The following is a 22,211-nucleotide window of genomic DNA, read 5'->3' as shown; positions in this document are numbered from 1 at the left end:
ACTCTTCTGATGAATTCTGTAGATTTGAGTCTTAAAGAAGGCAGCACATAAGAAGACCTCATTACAGCCGCTGCTCCGCCTTTTAACGCCTCGTTATGGCTCATGAGACTGTTGTATTTTATTTCTAGCTTAATGTTAGCTTTTTATTTCTGGCAATTGCATTCATGCATTAAATCATAAAAGTAATGTTCATTTGTGAAGCTTTTCTTGCTGAACAGAAAGTGTAAGTAACATACAGGTTTTCTCTCTCGTCAGGGGTGAAACTGTTTTCCTACAGCACCAGCGGGGCCAGCCTCTTCCTCGTGCCCCACACCCTCCTGAAGACCGGACTAGTGGTCCAGAGCTTTGCCATGAAGGCCACTTTCTGTGGAGTCATTGGATTCTTCACCTTCCTCACCCCCGTCCTCCTCCACCTCGTCACCAAGGGCTACGTGATCCGCCTGTACCACAACCCGGACAGAGACACCTACACAGCCGTCACCTACAGCGTCTTCCTCACAGAAAAGAAGAGCGTGTTCCACCAGAGGCAGGTCAGGATCCCAGCTGTCAGCCAGATGTTCACCAGCTTCTATGCTGGTAAAATGGGGCTCCTGGTGAACCCGGACATGTTCCCCGTTCCGCATGACTACAACCACCTGATGGGCTACGACAAGCCCTTCAGCTTTGACACAGACCAAATAAATAAACCAGATGAGAGCTGAACTGTGCTGGTGTAGGACGTGTCCACAGTACATATGTTCACATGTCACACCAGGGTGAAACGTCCACGGAGCACTTGGCAAGGATTTCTCAAACAATATTTTGATGGATATTTCATGTTAATAAATTATATCATAATTAACCAGTTTGAAACGGTTTTCCTTCTCTTGGTCTCTGCAACTGTGTCATGATGATGCACATTCACAAGCTGCAACAATACTTTCTATAATACATAAACCAAACTCCATTGACAGTCTCAGGCCAAATCCCAATGTCCCCCCTTACGGACTCACGGACTTTGAGGCGCGCGTGAGGGTTTAGGGATGTCCCACTGTCAAATCATCGAGTGTTTGAGGGCTCTCTCGCAGACATTTTGAGCCCTTTATGAACCCTTTCCGTAAGTCAGCATGGTACGCTGACTTAGCCTCAGGGATTTACCCACAAATCATTGCAACGTGACGTTAAACACGGGGTAACCAGTGGATGCATGGAGACTTAAAACAAAAAAAAAGGTAAACAAAGAGGACGGCTCACGTGTGTTCAGCCTGGAATATTATATTTACACAGAAACATTAAGGGTTAAAGATGGAACAAAAAATAAACTTGAAATCAGAGGATATTTATTTATTTATTCATCAAATATTTGATTTTGTCATCGAAGATGTTTTGACAAAAACAATTAAATAGATTATATGAAATGACTTCATATTGTGAGGAAAGAGCCTGAAGACGTTCAAATCAGGGAGTACAAAGTATAAAATAAATACCCACAATTATACATCTTATTTTTTGTCGTTTTCATGGTAAAGTCATATGTTGCAGCAAAGTGCTGTCCCATTCCTATTTACACCATTTCGAGCCCTTGCAGCCTCTCACACTCAACCACCTACCAGGTGACATCAATTAAGTCCTTGAGGGTTCAGGGTTTAGGGTTTAGGGAGGACATTGGGATTTGGCCTCAGTCTCTCTCGCTCTCTCCCTTCCTTCCTTCCTTCCTACCTTCCTTCCTCCCTTCCTCCCCCCTCGCACAACACACTGAGCTACTTCTTAAAGGAGCTACGCTACTCTCATAAAATGACAATGGCCTGCCAGAACTTCCTGTATTAGGTCCGAACCAGAAATCACCAAAATGAGGTCTAATCTCATGTGATTTGTGTCCCATTTGAAATCCTTGTTAATGTAGTTGCCAGGCTGAACAGCAGTGTGTCTCAGGATGTACATGAATGTAGAACGAGACATGAGGATTGTCTTTAGGGTTTCAAGAGAGGCCGTCAATGGTCCTCTAAACATTTTGCCCCAGGAGAGGGATCATGGCTGGGGACATCCTTTAGAGGCCCATGGGGTGTCTTACCGGGGGACGGCACAGGCTTTTGACGTGCCAAAGTCCACCATTTTTAGAGTTGTGCACAGGATTGCCAAGGAGATTTTTGTTGATGTTTGTTGATGTTGTAAGTTCATCTTCTTCCCCAGTCCTAACGCCTTGGAGGAAGTTGGCCGAGGATTTGGACATCTGGCGCAGCATGAGGCCTTCAATAAGCCTTGTAATTATAACCCCGTTCAGACACCCATTTCAAGCAAGGATGCAAGAGCTTACCTCACTCACAACTAGCATCAAATCACAAGAATGCCCACAGTGCTCTGTAGCCAATTTGACATATTGGCAAAACCACTACCCAGAATCCCAGTTGTCAAATTGGTGAAGATGTGTTCTTAATTTGCTTGTATCTGCTGACAACAAATAACTAAGTACTAAGAAGTAAATAAGTACTCATCCTGGGTGTAGATTTTGGTATCATGAACCCTGGTGTCTTGGTCTGCTCCCTGTGCTCTTTCTAGGTTGGTTTGGAAAGTGTTTTCTTTTAAAAATGTGTTCATGTTTTCAGATGTTGTGTGTAGCCAACATTTCCATGTATTAATAATATATATTCTGAAGTATAGTGTCATTTTCTGTCTAAAGCTGGGGGCAAACATCAGGTTAGTCTTCTTCCAGATCCAACTGTTTGGTCAGTAAACTTACATTAGCCAGTGTAAGATCTGTGCTTATACTTTACTGGTCATCCCATTAGGAAAGTCTTGGCAACTTATAATCAGTTGGCGTCTAGGGCGATGAGATTGAGGCAACAAATTGGGCAAACACATTTGTCTTTCAATTCTCGTACAGCTCTTTGCAAAGCACCCATTTTTTTCAAGATAATTAGAAAAGCACAAAGAATGAGAACATTTACGCAAAGTTTTATAACATGAAGAAAAAACATGATGCTACAGTGGGTTATCAAACGGAAATATGCGTGTCATTCAGTGTCAAACAGCATGCCATTACACAGCAGTGCAGTCAAAGGAATACAAATGCAATACAATCAAATGTCAGGATGTATGCCATAGTTTTGTATGTGGGTACCACATTCTTTTCCAGAAACGTCATCCTACTAAAATCAAAGACAGTCCTTTCAGTCCATCCGAAGAGTAGCCGCCCCCCTGAAGGAAGAGTCTGGCTTCAGTCCTCAACGTGGTCCCACACATACTAAACCAATGTCATTAACACTGGGGAATCCTTTCAAAACACTATGTTATGTGAAAATAAGAAAGACTCTCAGTTTTGGGGGTAATTGTAATTGCTAACATGCCGCCAGTAGAGGCTGATTCCTAAGTGTAATAGCGCACAAGCGTTTTGGCAAGTCACTTGTTTCGCTTGTTACTTGCCGTCTTGGTTTCATCTCCCATTTCATCATATCTCATCCAGCACAGAAGTAAGTCGAGGACGTGTTTCCACCGTAGAACAAAGACTGGATGCAGAGGGAAACTTCTAGTCTAGGTCCATCACAAATGACAACAATACACCTTCCAAACACAGCTGTACTCAAGTTCTCTATCACCTCAGACTTGTTCCACTCGTGTGGATGTTTTGACTTGGACTTGTCTTGATCTCAGTCTAATCCTGTCCCAAGATCAGTTAGGTTTTATATTTTTATGGACAGCATGGCTGGCTACTATCTCAGGAGAGCGGCCAGATCCCTTTATTTCTTATACTATTCTGAGTTTACAAGTGCAGATACTGATAATGTTCCACTGAAAACCAAGGTTTTAAAGATAGCTTGTAACACTGTGCAAGAATATTTTTATACTTATGTAGTTACATATTTTTTGATGAAGTTAACCCTTGACATGAGTGGCCCTGACTACAGGTCTTCTTCCACTACAAATGCCAAATGTTCAGGCAACCCAAGCGTCTCAGCTGAAAAAGCGCTGAACCCCTAAAGCGCTTTCAAGCGCCTCCACCTGGGCGTCATTTTCAGCTTTGGTGGACACAGCTCCTTAAGGACGCTTGTTAAAGTCCTGTCCTCAGAGTGGGACGTCAGGTCTGGGCTCTGTCTTATCTCTGCTGTCAACAAAGAGGGCTCTTGGATGGAACTTGCCAGCCAAACAGTTGTTGGAAGGTGCATCGGTTCACTTGTGATTGAGCTAGGCTAGCATCCAAATCTTTGTGCTAACCAAGGCTAAAGCCATCCCTCAACTGTCTCCATACTGAACCAAGATAAACTTCATCTCATGGACTCTTGTCCTCGAGTCAGATGGCACACAAGAGGATTTCCAAAGTGTTGTAATAGAAACCTTACGGCCCGTGGCATCCCTTTTAGATAATAGATATGTTTTTGCACACTAGCATTGTTAACATAAGACAATCTCAGAAATCTGAAATCTGAAAAAGCAAAACAAACCAGTGAGTCAAGCTCTTGTGGACTGATAGGACTCAATTTATTCTTCAAAAGCTGAACCTCCCCCTGAACTCATTTGGCATCAAAAACAGTCAAATAAAATATGCAATTATTAAGAGTTTCCGCAATCAATGCTCAAAAGTCATCAAGAGATACTTGTCAGTCACGTAGATGCAAAAACAAAAGTGTGACATACATTTTCCAGCCTTAGTCCAAATGATGCGGACAAAGTCATGGCTACATCTCCTTCACAGACCAGCAAGCCAGTCAGTGTGCGCACACACACACACACACACGCACGCACACACACACGTGCACGAGCACACGCACACGCACACACACAAAACTTTAAACTAAGGCAAATAACTAAACATGAGATTTAATATTAAAAAAAATAATTCATGAGCATTGCTTCGGACGTGGAGGATTAATGGATCAATGATACATTTCCATCATTTTCTGAAACCAGCACAAAGCACAAAGGCATTAAAATATGAATCTATAAAAATAAATAAACGTATACAAAGTAAGAACTTTCATGAAAAAATATATGACTTAAATATAAATAAATAAATGAATAACAAATGAAATAATTAACACTTTAAAATATATAAATAAAAGCTTAAATAAAGGCTAATTAACACACTCACTCATCTGAAGCCTGCCACCTCATGGCGCCGTTCTCTACACCATCTGAAGGCCGTCGTCCTGTCCCCACTGTTCCTTGTAAATAAAGTTAAAATAAACTGCTCCACCTTTCCACACAGGCTCTGCCAGGCAGCACTGTGCCCTGTGCTTTAATACCAACGCTGTAATGCCATGGTTGTCTATTGTCCATAAAGTTTTGAAATAAACCACTCGGCACTCGTCGGGGTTCCACAGGCAGTGACCTCACTACTACTCCCTATGCTTAGAAAACTACATACATCCTAACGTCATGTGTCCACGTTGCTGAGAGGGGCTCAGATAAACCACTCCTTCTTGCTCTCGTCGATGGTTTCGGTGAAGGCCGGGTCGTTGACGATAATTGCCGCGTCAGCACAGTCCGCCGACTCGGCTCCCTTGGCCTCATTGGTGTGGTAGGAGCCTTTATGACGAAACATGTGACGGATCACAAACACCATAATACAGAGGACGGTGAAGATCACCATGGAAATGATACCTGGAAACAGAAGAAATGAGCATGTCATTGATACCACTCACCTGAGACACAGCCATCAGTGTTGCTCCTCACGACTAGTAAACTTTGACACAGCAGCTGGATCTTCATATCAGAGTACAGCATTCATTCTAAAACGCTTTCTCTCGAGCTACAAACTGCAGTTGTAAAGAGTGCAGTTTTGCGTTTTCCCTGTTGTCTGTCCTCCTGGTATTTCAAACAGCGGAGGCTGCCTCGGTGTGTTGGTGCGCATTGTTCTGGGTTGTTTTTCATCAATAAAGCCCCACTGACTCAGACAACTTCTTACTTTTGCATATCTTTTCTATTTGAATATACAAGTGACACTTTATAATATAATTGCTTTAACATACTCTTATTTGTTGGTTTACCATATTTTATTGTAAATTTTCATATTTTCGATTTTAAATGCTGTCATGTTTTACTGTTGCACCAGTCACTGAGCCAAATCTGTTGCATGTGTACCATACTTCTGATTCTGATCGGTTCTGGTTCATTTGCTTTGCCAACAAAGCAGCAACATAAACAGACAAAGCAAACTGCTTTTGATGGAGGTCCGTTTCTGTCTGGATACAGCAACGTGACATTGATGCATTCTCGTGGGAATTGGGATGTTGCTCAGATGTCTGTCAAGTGTATTTCAATACTATGTATTTCTATGTTTACTTTTATGATTGCTCCTGTCTGACTGTTAAGACAAAACATCTGTCTTCTGTTGCATTTGGGGTTTCAACAGTTTTAAGGACCGGTCCTTTAAGGATTGGTCCCAGCTGCAGCTCTCAGGTAGCTGGAAGCCAAATGAGATTTACCTCCAATTATGGCAGAGTTGCGATCCACTCCATCACCACCGGCCTTGTCCTCGTTAAAGGGGAAAACAGCTCCAGCTGTGGAGAAAACATTTGTTATCTGTTTGAATATCCTCCCCAGACTTTTGGATTTTTAATGTTCCATTAAACTGTATTCATTTAATTCAATTCAAAGTGGCTTCATTAGCATGAAAGTAAAACATGTTGCCAAAGCATCAAAATACAAAAGTACACAATAATATAAAAATCAATATTAACACAACATTACAATTGTTATACAATAATGATATATATATATACAGTGATTTAATTACATATGTGTGTGTGTGTGTGTGTGTGTCTCGGCCATTCACTGTCCCTAAGGTTGTGGCATGTTGGGCAGCATGATACGCCTTGTCTACTTCTCCGAGGAGTCTTTTTCATGTTGAGGTCATTAAACTCTTTGAAATCATGGATTACAGAGTTGAATTTGTCAAAACAAATGCTCCTTATTTCATGAATGTTTTACATTTTAAGAGGACGTCTCAGCCTCACCTGTCACAAACAGTGACCACATATTGTGTTTTCTTTTGGTTGCCATGCTTTCCTTTGTGGTCACTGAGCCTGTGCTTGATTAGGATCTGTCTCTACTTAGATATTCCAGAGATATTCTGAGAGAGATTTCTTTACGGCCAGATAATATTAATGTTGTAAATAGTTTCCTTTACATTGCGTTATATCTTGGTTTCCTCTGATCGTCTGCAGCAGTGTTGCTGTGGGACTGGTGAGACTGTGTCACTGTGTCTGAGGGACCAGCTAGCCTCAGCACCAAGTGACACAGGGGACTCTCCTCTGGGCTCAGCTCTGTGTTTGGAGGGCTTTGGAGTGGAGGGTGTCACGGGGGAGTCAAGGATTCTTTCTGTCTAGGAGGGAGAGGCCAGGAGCAGCACATTGATCCAACTGAACAGCAAGTTCATTAACATACACATTAGATAGTGAAGGATTCAGTTAGTTTGCCTCCAGTTTTAACAGCACACTTCCTTCCTAAATTCATTGATTAAACCAGATCATACATTTTGCCTCCTATATACCACAATGTAGAAGTATGTAATAAGTAATAAGTATGTAATAGAGCCCTTTATGGCAAATAGATTCTTAAAATGTACGGTGTACGTGGCGCTTCATTCAAATGTGAAGGTTATTGTAGGAGCTATTTATTTTATGTTAGTATTTTGATATATTAAGATTGCTTTTTCTCTTTAATAGTCATTTTAAGTCAAGTTATATTATTTTTTGTTGTTTAAGTATACTTAGTTTTGGGTTAGTTTGTTTGTTAGTTCTTTGGGTAACACTGTGTGCACCTGTGGCTATATGTAGGAGTAGGTAGGTAGCACAGGAGAGACAGCGTACGACAGGAGTTGTCTTTGTTCTTTTTGTTTGTTTGCTTGTTTTTGTTTGGTTTACTTAAATATATAAGAAAAATCGGAATCCTGTATGGACATTCAGCTCTTTTCTGCCTGCGTAAAATACCAACCACGGTGCAGTGGCCTTTGATTATTGTTTGTTTTATTTAGATTTATTCGACAAATGGCCACTACAGATATATACATTGGTTGGTGGTCCGGTGTTTTGAGAGAGGGGCCAACTAGATTTGTACTCAAGCTGGTGTGTTCATCACTATTTCTTTATTTAGAATACGATAGATGAATTATCTGTCTCTACCTGCTTCTACGTGCCAGGGGTCACTAGCTGAAGCCATGGGCGAGATGGTCAAGGGAGAGGCTCCACAGTTGGATGGGACCAGAATCCCATGGGTGCTGACGGGTGCAGTCAGGCCTGAGCGCAGCGCAGCTTTCAACGGTGCCACACTGTTCCACTGAACTCTTGACAGACAGCCCACAAAGCCCGGCGTGTTGTAGCGCTCGATCAGGATGGGGTCAATCTGTCCCGTTTCTACAAGAAAGACACAACAACACGTTTAGGCCATTACAAAACTAACCAAGCAACACAAGTGAAACTCTTTTCAGGGCTCAATGTTGCCTTATAAAAAAAAAATGTATATCTCTAGTCAAACTTTATGCTGTGTTCACACCAAACGGACAGGATTACATACAAAGTCTATGCAAAGTAGGGAATGGAAGAGAGTAGACGCAAATTCAATCGGGGCAGCGCGAATGAGGCGAATGGCGTGACACGAATAAGGCGAACAGGCGAAATTCGCCGTTCACCTCGAGCTGAAATATTTCAACGACAACGTTAGCATAGCCTAGCACCAATCGATCCGAGCGCCATTCTGAAAACTAGCATTTAAAAAGTTGTTTGTTTGTCGTCTTGTGGATAGACCTAGTAACGCATGAAATCTAACTTTTTACAAAACGCCATCATCACGTAGTTCATTTTTGCTTTTTTTTCTGTTTTGTAATAAAATTGTTTATTTTGGTTTCATCCAGCTGTAGTAAACCAGCCGACGTGTGGCTCGCTAGATACAGAGAATACACCTCCATGAAATTCATGAAACGTCTCCGGATGATGTTATGAACCCAGCAACAATGGTGTTTAGTTTCCCAGGATATCTGGGACTTCCACAACATGTACTAAGCAGCACTAGTACTCATTTCAGCCCAGACTGATGAAAAATTGTCTTCATGGAGGGAACCCCCACTCCTCTCCGGCGCGAGTGACACGAATACACGCAATGCAAAAATCCGCCTCCTCTTTGGTGTGACCCCAGCATTAATACTGGTTTTGTTGGTTAAGAGTTAAAGAAAGCTTTGTAAAAGTGCATTAAGTATTTATCACATGTATTCCATAAAGCCTACTTCAGAATACTGCATACTGCATACAGTACATAATAGTAAATACATACTAAAGTAATTCAACACACTTACTGCTGGTCTTTTACATTTTATGTAGCTACTCTTAAGTGTAGTTTCATTTTCATTTCCAGTCAGTCCTGGTTCTCCCTGATTCCAGTTGTAGTGTGAAATAATAATTACTGATAAATCCATACACACTTGTCCTATATTATAGTTGTCAGCATGTATTGCTGCTAACATTGTTCTTGTGTCACATACAAAATCTTTCTGTAATAGAACTAAATGATCTAACCAGCAAGCTAGCTTGTACACGTTGTTATCAACGTTAAAGGAGCTGTTTTTAACATTCAGAACATTAGTACAGCAGCAAACAGCTGTTATCTATACATATACACATATATATATATATATATATATGTGTATATGTACAGATAGAGGAGTAATGTCTACTCGAGCAGAGAATGAAGTCGCTCACATCATTAAAATCACAGAAGCTCACCCAACAGCTCTAAGAAATCTGCACAAACACACTTCTACTCATCTTCACACTTACCAAAGACCTTTCCGAGAAAGATGCTTTTTATCAAGTTGAACTGGGTGTCGGAGGTCTCAGGTAGGGTGTATGTGGACACTGAGTAGTGGTCCAGCTGGAGAATATGGACAGAGGAAAAAAGTGAATATTCAAACTGTAACCTGCTCTGTTTTCATCAACACTACTACCTGTTCTTCTTCCAGTCTGGTCTTTAAAAGGACATTTGACCCCCCCCCCCCCCCAGTGTGTAGGAGAACTACGGGGGCATTCAGGTAGGGATGGGTATCTTTAGGATTTTATTACCATGAGGAGCTACTCTTGTCGGGTTGTTTTTATTTTTATTTTTTTGAAACAAATAAATTCAGAAAATTATAGAATTGATTTCTATTCCAAATATACAAGCAGCAAAAGCAATATTTACAACAGCAAACTCACCATATGAAGTCATTAATATCATAATGTAAAAAAGTCTAAAATGAAAACATAGTTCCATTTCTGCCAATAAATCCCCCTAAATGTTACTCACTGTTCCTTTAATGCAGGCTGACCTGTTTTTCCACTAATGTGCAGCATACTGTATGCTGTGGCAGAAGCACTGACCTGGAGTCTTATCTCCCTTAAGTTCCTGGTGATGTTGACAGAGTGGGGCTGCCCGTTGGCCATGTTACGATGGTCAACATCGATGGTGTAGGGCTCTGATAGCCCACCGAGACTGTAGCGGATTTGGAGAGTGCCTGGACACACAGATGATTATAATGTTAACAGCAGTTTATAAAATACATATTTTAAGTTAATTAATAAATAAACAAAAACAAATTGATCGGGTATGACGTTGATGAGCCCACCGTTGTGTCGGAGCACCACAGCTAGGTAGTCCTGAGTTCTGGAGCTAATGTAGACCAGGATGCTGGGAGCACTGGAGGTGCTGAAGCTGAACACCAGCTCCTCTTGAGTCAGGTTGGCTTCACTAGGAAGACCTACGCCTGATGTGCTCTTCACCTCCTGCAACGCAAAACTTCCCCCTTCTGGCAAGAAGTCATAACGCACCAGGGTTCCTGTCTCAAAGTAGCCACCTACATCTAAAACACGCAGCAGAGAGAAGGGTAATTAAAACATCTGTATTACATTAAAAGTGTTGATCACTCTATTTTGCCGCATCTTATCTAATTTCATGAAAGATGGCATCATCTAATCTAAAAATGATGTCATCTACTCTAAACCCCCTTCAGCGTTGGAGGCCGTACCATCATTGCAGAAGGGTCCGTCGTACGCAGTGAGGGAACAGTCACAGGAGTATCCGTTGTACTGCTCCACACACTTCCCTCCATTCATGCAGTGCATCCCGTAGCTGTTGCAGTGGCCCTGGCAGCCTGGATTCACCCCTGGAGTTACCTGTGCCCTCTCCTCCAGGTCAAAGGTCACACCATTTATCTTCAGAGCCCGCATGCAGCCCAGAAAACCCCTCTGACCACTCGAGGCACCTTGGAAACAAGAAGCATAGCATTAGTTTAGGCAGAGCACTGAAGTCTGCTGATGTTTCCTTTGCATGACATCACATGTGACAGCTGTGGAGAACAGGTCAGTACATGAGGTGCATGTGTGTGTCTTACCAACATAAAGCTCGCTGTAGAACTCCAGCTTTGTGTGTCCCTGTGGGGGCGTGGGTCTGACCTCTTTGTACTGTCCGTTCAGCTGCAGCACCGCTTCCTTGATGTTCTTTTCAGCCTCCACACGATGCCATTGGTCATCGTTCAGAGGCACCGGCGAGCGGACACTGAGCTCCACTCGCTCGCTGCCCACATCGAAAGAGAAGAAGACCACCGAGCCTCCTGGGAGCCAAGGAATCAAATTCAAACAAGACTTTAAGACTTCAGGATAAGATTTGCCCTAAACATGAAGTCCATCCATGATTTCTCATTTGTTTGGTATTACTGCAACCAATATCTATTGAAAACATATGTACTTTGCTTACTTTAAGTATTATGCCCTTTTCAGTCCAGGCCCCTCAGCTTTGAAACTATATATGATATATAGTTTCAAAGCTGAGGGGCCTGAGCATATTTATCTCATTCTTATTTGTATTACTATTATTAGCTTCTCTCTTATTTTTCCATATTTACTGTAAAGCACTTATACAGTAACTTATCATACCATATCAAGTGAAAAAATATTTTTTTTCATCAGTAAGCACTAATCTCTTCAACAACCTGGCCAAATAAAACCTTATTCTGAGTGAACTAAACTGTTTACATTTCTTAGTAAATCAATGTAAAATGATTCATTGATAATACTTCCTTAAAGTAAAAACTTAAAATCTGAATGGGGTCTAATTAGAACCTCTTACCATAAACGTTAGTGTTAGGTGTACAATATTGACTAAAGCTACTTAGGTGTTGCTTTTGGACATTTCTAAGCACAACTCCTAGGGGTAATATTCAAGAAGACACTGCCACAAATATCACAGAGCACAACACACCTTCATTGTGGTGCTTAACATGTATCTGCATTTATTGGGTTTAAAAACATTTGACTCTTATCTCAGCGAGGAGTGTTTAATTGACCTCAAGAAGATTCTAAAACCTGGTGCAATGCACACACACACGGACACACCTCTGAGTTCAATGTGAAGGAAGTCAGTGGTTCCCAAGTTCTCCAGAAAGACGCCATGAGTGGACGAAGTCTTAAAGTAGAAGGAGATGTCGGTGCTGGTGTCTCCTCTGAAGGAAGGGAAGTGGAGGTGTGAGGCAGGGCTGGTGAAGGACGCTGCATTCCAGAAGTTCCCTTCAGATAACAACAGCAGGACATGGATACAAAATATGAATGTTTCTCTGATGATATGAAAAATCTCATAGTCTCTAGATTGATGTGTGTGTTTGTGAGAGAGAGAGAGAGAGAGAGAGAGAGAGAGGCACTCACGGTCCCCCTGGCATTTGAGCGGCCCTATTGTCAGTTTGGCCTCAGATCCAGCCCTGCTTGTATCACCAACCACAACCTGACTGACTGGCAAATGGTCTTTATACACCAACAGGCCTGCATCCTCCCTCCTGCACACACACACACACACACACACACACACACACACACACACACACACACACACACACACACACACACACACACACACACACACACACACACACACACACACACAGGGAGACAAACACCAATCAATCAAGTCTGAATCATATTGCATGAGATTTCCAAGTAAAAAAAAACATTTTTACAGCTTAGTCTGTTATGACTTTTACTTATTACAATGATTTAGCCAAAATGAGCTAGGCATGCAGCAACACCAGTAGACACAGCTTTATAGTAGAGTCCAGTAGAGCAGCAACACAAAGATCAAACTGATTTCTATAAAAAACTATATTCATAACTATAACCACAGTTTTGAAAGTAAACTCAGCTGACCTATGTGCTAAAATTGTCTACTTTACCATTAAACTGCACAGAAATAATTATTGTAGGTAAGTACGTTTTGTTTGCATATATTATAGTTTGTTTTCCATCAAAGAGAGCGCTCATTGCTTTTTCTGGGCATTTGACATATGGTTGAACCATAATATTTCCCTTCATAAACTTTCCACATTTTACTTCTCTGACAAAACTTAATAAACAGGTTTCAGAAGTAAAACATCTCTGTCTCATGTTGAATGTCCAACTTCAATTTAAGAAGTGTGTCAAAATTGAGCAAGGTTGCAAAAGCAGACTTGTGTAAATGTAGACTGTAAGCCCCAGTGCAACAGTTTGTACCTGTAACTATAAGAATAGGGTTACATATAGTAGAATGGATACAACATACAATGGAAAGAAATGAAACAGAGTCTACAGACATCCTGGTAACGGCAGTCATGTAGTATTAGTGCTACTAGCTACAGCATTAGCAAGAGCATTACTGCTGTCTGTCACAGCTGCTTTAGTTCAGGAAAATATACAAACTGTAACTTTAACTAGCAAAATATAAGAAGCTGCTCAGCTGAGCAGTGCTCCACTCACCAGGTGCGCAGGTCAGCGTCACAGTTGCAGTAGTGCTTGGGGTCAGTACAGTTGTGGTCGATACCACAGGAACACTTCTGTATGCCTGGTCCTGAACCCCCCCAGTAAGAGTGCCTCTCATTGGCTCTTCCTACCCACCAGGTAAATGGGACGCCATCTGGGAGTCAAAGCAACAGCTTGGAGTCAGTTAGACACTTGAACGTTGTAACAGTAGAGGCTAATGGTCAACCAAAGCTAACAAGGAGCAGACACAAAGAAGCTCCAAAAGATCCTTTGTTAGTGACTGAGAAGTTGCAGATGAAGCTTCAGATGATAGTTCTGAGGGAAACTTTACCGGGAGTGTTGAGCAGACGAGACATTCGGCAGGCGTAGGCTACATACTGGTCACAGTACTCTGCACTGCTGGTGACCGACAACACCTGGAAACACAAAGAAAACACATCTCACACATTTCAACTGAGACACTTTGCTATTTGCAACACCACATAGCATGTGGTTTACAGACTGGAGTGTCTCTGTGGGTGTTTCTGTATTGGACGAGCATTAAGAAGACTAAAAGACGGAGTGGCATCCGCACAAAGCATGTTGATTTTGATACGTGGAAACGGGACTTTGCCATCCTAACACACTGAAAGTCATAGTGTTGTTGAAAAGAACATCAGAGGAGGCGACCACCTAAAAAAGACTTTTCCAATGCGACACCTTTTGGATTGCACAACGAAATGCTCCGATCTCAATGATGAGATCGATTTTCTCCTCACTTGAAGAATACCATAAAAACTGTAACATAAGGAACTATTAAATGTTTAAAAAAAAAAAAAACGTGGACCTGGTTATGGTTGTAGATTGAGTCACATTATGCCATCATCTCCTCTCTTTCCTCTTTTTCTCCTCTCCGTTGATGATGTGTCACTTCCTTTCTTTGTACTAATAGGCTTCCACATTGATAGAAAACCTCCAACTCTACCGATCAATCTGACACAATAAAGGTGTGCAAGCTACTGCTGACAATGACCCTGATGAAGACCAATGCTCATTGGTCTCATGGTCATTTTAAATACATTTTGTCATGTACGAATAAGGCATTGTACCAGTGTGCAATACATTCTTTTTTTTAAGGAGACATGCACTTTATACTTTATTGAGACAATAGCCCAGTCATACGAATAAACAGCCATGTTACACCTGAAGGATCCAAAGAGCTGTATGTGAATACCACAAAGACCTATCAGCACTTCTGTTGATATAACAAGATCCTGTTCATTTTCATGTTGTAGCGTCATATTTTTCTTTATTAAAGGATCTATATATCTATATATATATATCTATATATAAGTAAATGGAAAAAGTTGGCACACAGTGCACAAGTCGTTCCTAACAAGGGAGACCAGTGCACAGCATCTAACCTCTCAACTCACAACCATCTTTGAAGCGTACTCCTCCTGAATAAGTTTCATTCTATCTGAGAACTTTTGGACTGTATTCAAGAGATTCTAAGAAAAGTGCAAACCACACACACACACACACACACACACACACACACACACACACACACACACACACACACACACACACGCTGAAATGCATTATTACACTTGATGTAGTTGTTACTGTTATCTGGAAATGTGCAGCCTAATCCAGGGCCTATCACTAACACAAAATGTTTGCTGACTCCTTAAATAGATCTTTTTGTTTTGCGCATATGAATGTGAGAAGCCTCTTGCCAGAAATCAAAAAAAGGTTATGATATGGTCAATATATATATTACTTATCAATTCAAGTCAAACAATGCAGATATTATGATTTTATCAGAGAGTAGAAATCCACTGGAGATCCATCTAATCTAAATTTGATGTCAGTAAACATTCTTAACATGAGTTTATGGTCATGTGGCACGTGGCAGCCTGGCACGTTATGGCAACGTGCCAGGCTTTTGTGACTTCTATATATTATTATTATTATTTTATATTGGCTTTTATTCAAGAATTTACAGTAATCCCATGCATATTTTATAATGTAGAATTACCAGTTAAACATGCCTATAGAATCTGTATTCACAGATTTTTACTTAAATATTTTAACTTTACTTTACTTCAACTTGTGACAGTATCCTTTTACTATTAGTACCAATGCAATACACGAATGTGATCCACTGTAAAACAATACAAAGTGTGCAGCAGGTGAACTAGGTCAAAGTGAGTGCGTCGTCCTTGTTTACCTGCTCATCAGTCACATTGTAAGTGATCTGCAGGACTGCCTTCCCTTCCTGGTCTGCCCTGGTGACTGAAGTCTGAGGAGATAGGTTGTTCTTTAGCGTGGTCCAAACCCTTTCCTCTGAAAGACCAGAAGAAATGCCCTTATTATTCTCCACACCGTTTTCAGCAAAGATTCATTTGCACTATACAATACGTTAGCAGATGCATAAGAACTCGTACAATATACAGGGAAAAATAGCATGAAGAGGCTTCCACTTTTCTCAATTAAGAGATTAACTGTCAGGTGACTGCAGCCTTGACCAGGAGGGGATGCTGGCAGACAATGTCAAACATTCATCGACTGTTTCGACCCTGAACCACATCCCAGTCGTTGGCGGGTCGACGGTGGTGGCTTCCAGCTCAACTCTTCCCTAATGTTCCATAACCAGCAAGAAGCTCTTTGTGCTGCCTCACCTAACCTGCTGGCTGCTGTTTTCCTTCATTCCTTTCTTGTCCTTCCGATGGCTGTTCGCATTCTCCACAATCGACTGTGCCGGCAATCCTTTGCACTCGACCTCGACTGTGAACGGCCCTGCTTGCCATCCTTTCCCGCTGCTTGCACTGCGGATCCTCCCTCACGCCGCACTTATGCAGGTGCGTTGGAGTTAGAAGTGTGTCGTACACTGACTGCAGTAGGAAGGAGATGTGGAAGGCTTCCAGCTTGCATTGTGACGTTTCGTCGAGGCTCCGTGGGACGTGAGCTCGACAGCCATTGACCTCCGTTGGTCATCCTCTAAATGCCACACTTCAGTCTGGATCATGGCTCTCCACCCCTTTGTGTCTGCTTTTCCTCACTGCTGGAAATGTTTTTCCCAAGGCCTGGTCTTCCAGTGCATGGACTTCCGATAATGTCCCGAAGCTTCAACATGCTCTCTGCTTGGGCCACTGATGAAGTGGCTGCCCACGCCTTATTCTTGTTGAGATGCCTGTATCTCTGTCTTGCTCGTCCTGGTCCAGTCTCTGTAGGTCAACATGACCCTGCACTTTGCCACCTTGAACTCCCACAGATGATAGTGGGAGTTGTAGCTGGTCAGACTGTATGTTCAGTCCTACTGATGTGAAGCTTGGAAGTATTCCCAGTCCCTAAGAAGGTGCTTGTTGATTTTCCTCTCCACTCCTTATGCACATGACATAGGAACTTCATAAACTGTCACAGCCACACCAGTCTGGGCAGCAGACCATGCTGATACAGACATGCCTTGAATTTCCCTGGTAGTCCGGATTTTTTCAAGTCCTCCTCAACCACTCCAATGTCTACTTTTCAGTGCTGGTGAGGATATTTAGTTATTCCTGTCAGACAGGAATTGCAGAACCACCTCCCAAGGAATATGAACGGCCTCTCGTCTATGGATCGAGAATAAGGTAACCAACAAATTCCAGCTTTGCAGCTGGAATTTGTTGGTTACCTCATTCTCGATCATCATGCTACTTCATTGCTTTAACATTTTCATCAGGTGTTTTTGACCCTGAACTGTAACACCCCCTTGTTGGCGGGTTGGAAGTGGAGGCCCAATCACTGCCCATCTCCTCCTTACCTTCAGCTCAACTCTTCCCTCCTGCTCCATAGTCAGCAAGAGGCTCTCTCTGCTGCCTCACACAACCTTTGGGCTGCGGTTATGTTGTGGAGTGTGACAAGCACAGCAGCAAAAACTGCAAAACTTTTAAGTTGAACTAAAGTTTGTGCAAAATGATGGTACAAGCGTTGAATAAATCGTACCCAGACTGGCTTGTGAAATAAATTGAATGAATGTGAAAATGAAAGGGATTAACCCTACACCCTTTCCACAGTGACCTCTCACCTGTCATGTCACAGCTGACTCTGAAGGGGGTGATCGGTCCACTGCCGTCTGGGTCAATCCAGTAGCTCCCTGAACTCTTCCCCTGGTGCCTATACTCCTCACAGGACTGCTGATACATCGCTACAGAGGAGACACACAGCTTAGCAGACACAAAGCAGTGTGTGTGTGTGTGTGTGTGTGTGTGTGTGTGTGTGTTAGCACACTTACATGTATGACAGGTAGCTCCAGTGTATCCAGTGCCGCTACAGTTGCAGCTGAATGTGTCCCACGTCTGAGAACAGCGACCACCGTGCTCACAGTGATTAGGAACACACCTGACACACAGTGGAAGACAACTCACGTGAACACAGCAGGGACCAGTTTCCAACCCACAATATTAGCTGTAAGGCACCATAACTAGCCACTGAGCCTGAGCTTTCTCTTATTTTACGAACATCTTAAGTTTATTATTCTGACCGAGTTGTGTACCTGTCTATAATGGCACACATATCCAGGCTGATATTTTCAAAGGTTCCAATGAGGCCCTGTTCCAAAGCCCTGAGGTCAGCTAGATGGTCATCGATGTGGATCATCTGCATGCATCCCTGGAATGAGCGCTGAAGTGATCGGGTGTTGGTGTGCAGGAAGTTACCTGGAGACAAGCGCAGTAGGGCAGAGGTGATGATCCCAACCGCTGGAGACATGATCACAGAAAGAACTCTTTGCTGTTCTTGACAGTGAACAGTTTGTCTATGCTGCTTTTCACTCACTCCCTGTCACCCCCATGGCCGTAGTCAGGATTTAACAAAGGTCATGAATCCAAGCCCAAGACCTCCCACCTCAGAAAAAAGTTAGCCACCACACACTGACATAACAGGATTTCAGGAGTCCTTCACTGTCTATTTTTGATTTACACAATATGCAATTTGACTGTATAATACTAATAATGTATTTTCTTCAGATGATATTAACTACATAACTAATAATGTTTTGAGAAGAACCAAGTTCAATATTTCTATGCTGGTTGTTTTTTATAGCACTGTATTCTTGGGGTGCCCAGAGACCCCAGTCCTTGTACGTTAAATAATTTAGGATGACGGTTAAACACTTGATACTAACAAAGGTAATTGGATTCCATGATTCACCGCATGAAAAATAAAAAGTATCCTCGGTGCCATCTTATCATTAAACATAAACCTTTCTTTGGAAGGTTAGTGATCTCTTTGAAGAATCACCTCCAAAGTAGTAGGTTCCTCCAGTCTGAATCTGGATGGGGATGGCTGTTCTGACTGTGGAGGCCTCGTCTCCATCCACTGTCAGCATAGCATAGTTCTCCAATGCGTTCAGATGGACATTGTGCCACTGGCCATCATTCAAACCTGAACCTGCAAGGGAAAACACACACAACAACAACAACAACAACTGAGGAAAGCAGCAAAATAAAAATGGAGCTTGAAGTGGCGACAAATTGAACTAACTGAGGGCTCCTGAACTTCCATTGTGAAGTGCATTGAGCAGAGCTCACCTGATGAAATGTCAATACGTGTGTTCTTCTTTTGTGTCACATTCATGTAGACCGTGACCTTGCCCTCCGTCAGTCCCACCTCCACCCAGCCGTCAGCCAGGGGCGTGAACATCAGCAGCCCGTTGGGGTTCCACGTCCTGAAAGACAGACTGACTGACAGCGTGTCGCTGTCGCTCTGACCCGGCAGCCGCAGGAAGGACGTAGAGTTGAAGAAGACGGAGAAGGAGTTGGACTCAGCGCACGAAAATGTCAGGTTACGCTACGTCGGCAGAGGAAGAGAGAGAAAATATTTGACCTGCCCTTTATGCGCTTCTTCTTCTTCAGGAGCACTATTTCACCAAAGCCTTAATCATGAGTAGTAAGTGTATCCAGTCTCACAAGTCTTGAGTTCAGTAAGGAAAATGTTTTGTATTATATTTAAACCACCACACAGAGATTACACCTGCAAATCTCTTATTTAACTTTCATAGGAGTACTAATCTTCTTTCTTTTTTTTTTTTAATTAACAATGGGTCAAATCATTATGTGTAATGTGAAAGGCAAAACTCGTGCTGGAGTGACAAACCAACCGATACCTAAACTGTGCAGTTGTCCTTAGCTGTGTCTTTTAGCTTCTTTCAGCTCATTGTTTTGGTTTTCCAGCCATCACTTTCACTCTCATTAACATCATTTCCAACAGTGAAAAAACCATTGTACACTACCTGCTCAGCAGCAAATAGCAGTTTGCTTTTGTCAATAACTTTGGACTAGTTCATTTGATCTTTGTAGGCTTATTTTCAGGTCATATCGCCCTAGTGGAATGTAAACAGTAACAGCTATGGCGTGTGAGAACTCACGTGGCAGGTAGTGATGTTTAAATTCTACCACCATCAGTTTAATGTCAGGAGTGCAAATATATTCCTTCGCAGTCACATGCTCAGGATTACACTATTTAGAGTTAACAAAGACAACAAGACCTCCTCCTCTCTTCTTACTGCTCTGTTCAAGCAGGCTGTCCGGTACATTTCTATGCAGCCATGTCTCCATGAACTACATGCTGACAGTTGATCAGATTTATTTGCTTACGTTTATTAATCATGCTGGTGATTTTGGTACTTAATCTATTTGATATTAAGAGTGGAGAATGACTCAGCTTTCATCAGTTGCTATGATTGTTGACCAGTCTTTTAAGTTTTGCCTTGTGTTTTGATGCTTTTAATGGTTTTATGTGAAGCACTTTGAATTACCTTGTTGTTGAAATGTGCTATACAAATAAACTTGCCGCATTGATCAGCTTGTAAATCTATAAACCGGCAAACATTCAGTTGCATGATATCTTAGTGTTGTGATCACTTTAATATCTGTCATTATAGTGTTATCTCTAATGAGATGGACCACAGACATCATCCTTGGATGATCTGATCTGTAGTGTTTCATTAACTCACTCAACAGAGTTCTCCTTCTTTGTCTTTCCACTATTTTCTCCTCTGCTTCAGAAATTCTAGAGCGGCTTTAAAGTCCTCCTCTCTTCTCCAGTTTGTTACCTTAGGAGCTCTCTTAAGGCCAAAGAGGCTTTGTGAATAAAGTTCATCTCTCCCAGGATCTTAACTGTCTGGGAATTTCTTTTAAGACGTCATAATTCTGTGATTTTTCTTAGAATTTTGACCCTAGGAGCAACTCTTTGCACTAGGAAGCTTCATGAATACGGCCCCAGGTCTCTGTTAAACACACACACACACACACACACAGACACACACAGACACACACACACACACACACACACACACACACACACACACACACTCCAGCAAGAAACAGTTGTCTTACAAAGCTGGAGGTGTCCACCTTCTTCCTGCGGACCAGGTTCGTGATGTTGTCTCCGTTGTAGGTGATTCCCTCCATGCAGCCCACAAAGTTCCCTCTGCCTCCTGAGCTCGGCTTCGCTGATAAAGGCAGCCCTCCAAAATTGATCTGAGGACAGAGCAGAGCGATATGGACTGAATGACTGAATGATCCGACTGTACCGTGATGTTTATAGCACTACTGTGACCAACACACACTTACTGTCAGGAAATCAGATCATTCACTTTCAATTCAGAAAAAGGAACATTGCAAGAAAATAAAACACTGGTTAAAAAACTGAAATTATATGATATCATATTGCCAGGTACTGTGAATGAGAAACAAACAAAGTGGCTCGGATCAAGCCACACAACAGTATTTCAGCCAATCAGCAACAGGAGACAGAGGAAAGGCCATGGATGAACAGCATGAAAAGAAATGCAGTGGTAGCGAGAGGGACAGTAAATCTGCCTCAAGTTTCCACCTTTAAGGCTACAGCCAAACATGAAACACTTTGGAGTTTAAGTTCATAATATCCAGCAACTCTGATGGGTTTTCTTATCTATTTTAAAAGAAAAAATGGTTTCTAACGATATAGAACCCCCAAGAGCATCGTATACTGTATATAATTAATCAATAGCTTAATTGTATACAGTATACACAGTATATAGCTTTGATATAATGTTGTGATTTTATCAAAGCTAAGGGGTGATGTTCGGCAGAAGAGGGACGACAACCTTCTTAGCTGAGGTTGGCAACCAAAAAGGTAACAATTAACTTTCAACTGAAATCACACTGTGAAAGAGTTAATGAAAACACGGACAACTCCCAGACCGGACAACCACAAGGTAGCCCCGCCCTAAAGCACACCCTGCTTTATGGTCTGTTTGACTCTAAATGGACCATAATGTACTAAATGAACATCATGCTGTATTGAAGAAGACTTGAAACTAGAGATTGAGACCATAAACTCATGTTTACAATGTTTACTGAGGGAATAAATCAAGAGAGAAGTAGAGTCATTTTCTCATAGACTTCTATACAACCAGAGGATGATGGCTATCAGAAAGAATACAAGTTTAAGGCACTTTCACATTGACTTCTCTTTTCAGAC

The 22,211-nt window shown here is 42.0% G+C and overlaps 2 protein-coding genes across 3 annotated transcripts in view; one reads left to right on the top strand and one right to left on the bottom strand.

Annotated features, from left to right (window-relative positions):
• Positions 1-223: 223 nt before the first annotated feature.
• On the top strand, positions 224-852 carry LOC137865889 (transmembrane protein 70, mitochondrial-like). The gene has a single exon (XM_068701439.1). It carries the CDS (start codon positions 351-353, stop codon positions 699-701), a length of 351 nt encoding a protein of 116 aa, XP_068557540.1. The 5' UTR covers positions 224-350; the 3' UTR covers positions 702-852.
• A 2,059-nt stretch (positions 853-2,911) lies between these two features.
• The window catches only part of cntnap2b (contactin associated protein 2b), a 34,196-nt gene continuing 14,896 nt past the window's right edge, over positions 2,912-22,211 (bottom strand). Inside the window, exons 7-25 of one of the 2 annotated variants that reach the window (XM_068737919.1) lie at positions 21,083-21,226; positions 19,277-19,535; positions 18,987-19,136; positions 18,241-18,403; positions 17,980-18,086; positions 17,773-17,892; positions 15,937-16,052; positions 14,053-14,137; positions 13,719-13,875; positions 12,639-12,766; positions 12,333-12,503; positions 11,333-11,551; positions 10,967-11,203; positions 10,568-10,801; positions 10,323-10,456; positions 9,744-9,837; positions 8,097-8,327; positions 6,399-6,473; positions 2,912-5,574 (exon numbers count right to left, since the gene is read on the bottom strand). In XM_068737919.1, coding sequence (XP_068594020.1) covers positions 5,375-5,574; positions 6,399-6,473; positions 8,097-8,327; positions 9,744-9,837; positions 10,323-10,456; positions 10,568-10,801; positions 10,967-11,203; positions 11,333-11,551; positions 12,333-12,503; positions 12,639-12,766; positions 13,719-13,875; positions 14,053-14,137; positions 15,937-16,052; positions 17,773-17,892; positions 17,980-18,086; positions 18,241-18,403; positions 18,987-19,136; positions 19,277-19,535; positions 21,083-21,226 — 3,024 coding nt within the window. In that variant the 3' untranslated portion in view covers positions 2,912-5,374. The remainder of the gene's footprint in view (positions 5,575-6,398; positions 6,474-8,096; positions 8,328-9,743; positions 9,838-10,322; positions 10,457-10,567; positions 10,802-10,966; positions 11,204-11,332; positions 11,552-12,332; positions 12,504-12,638; positions 12,767-13,718; positions 13,876-14,052; positions 14,138-15,936; positions 16,053-17,772; positions 17,893-17,979; positions 18,087-18,240; positions 18,404-18,986; positions 19,137-19,276; positions 19,536-21,082; positions 21,227-22,211) is intronic. The other variant, XM_068737920.1, reaches the window with a different exon arrangement.

The sequence above is a fragment of the Cebidichthys violaceus genome, unplaced genomic scaffold (genome assembly GCF_023349555.1).
Source record: "Cebidichthys violaceus isolate CVI_PGR_0920_01 unplaced genomic scaffold, fCebVio1.0.p SCAF_8, whole genome shotgun sequence".
NCBI lineage: Eukaryota > Metazoa > Chordata > Actinopteri > Perciformes > Stichaeidae > Cebidichthys > Cebidichthys violaceus.
This window is presented reverse-complemented; position numbering and strand designations above follow the sequence as displayed.

Bases quoted from the DNA above. Each gene is read 5' to 3' on its own strand.
- LOC137865889 (XM_068701439.1), top strand. From the start codon at position 351: ATGAAGGCCACTTTCTGTGGAGTCATTGGATTCTTCACCTTCCTCACC.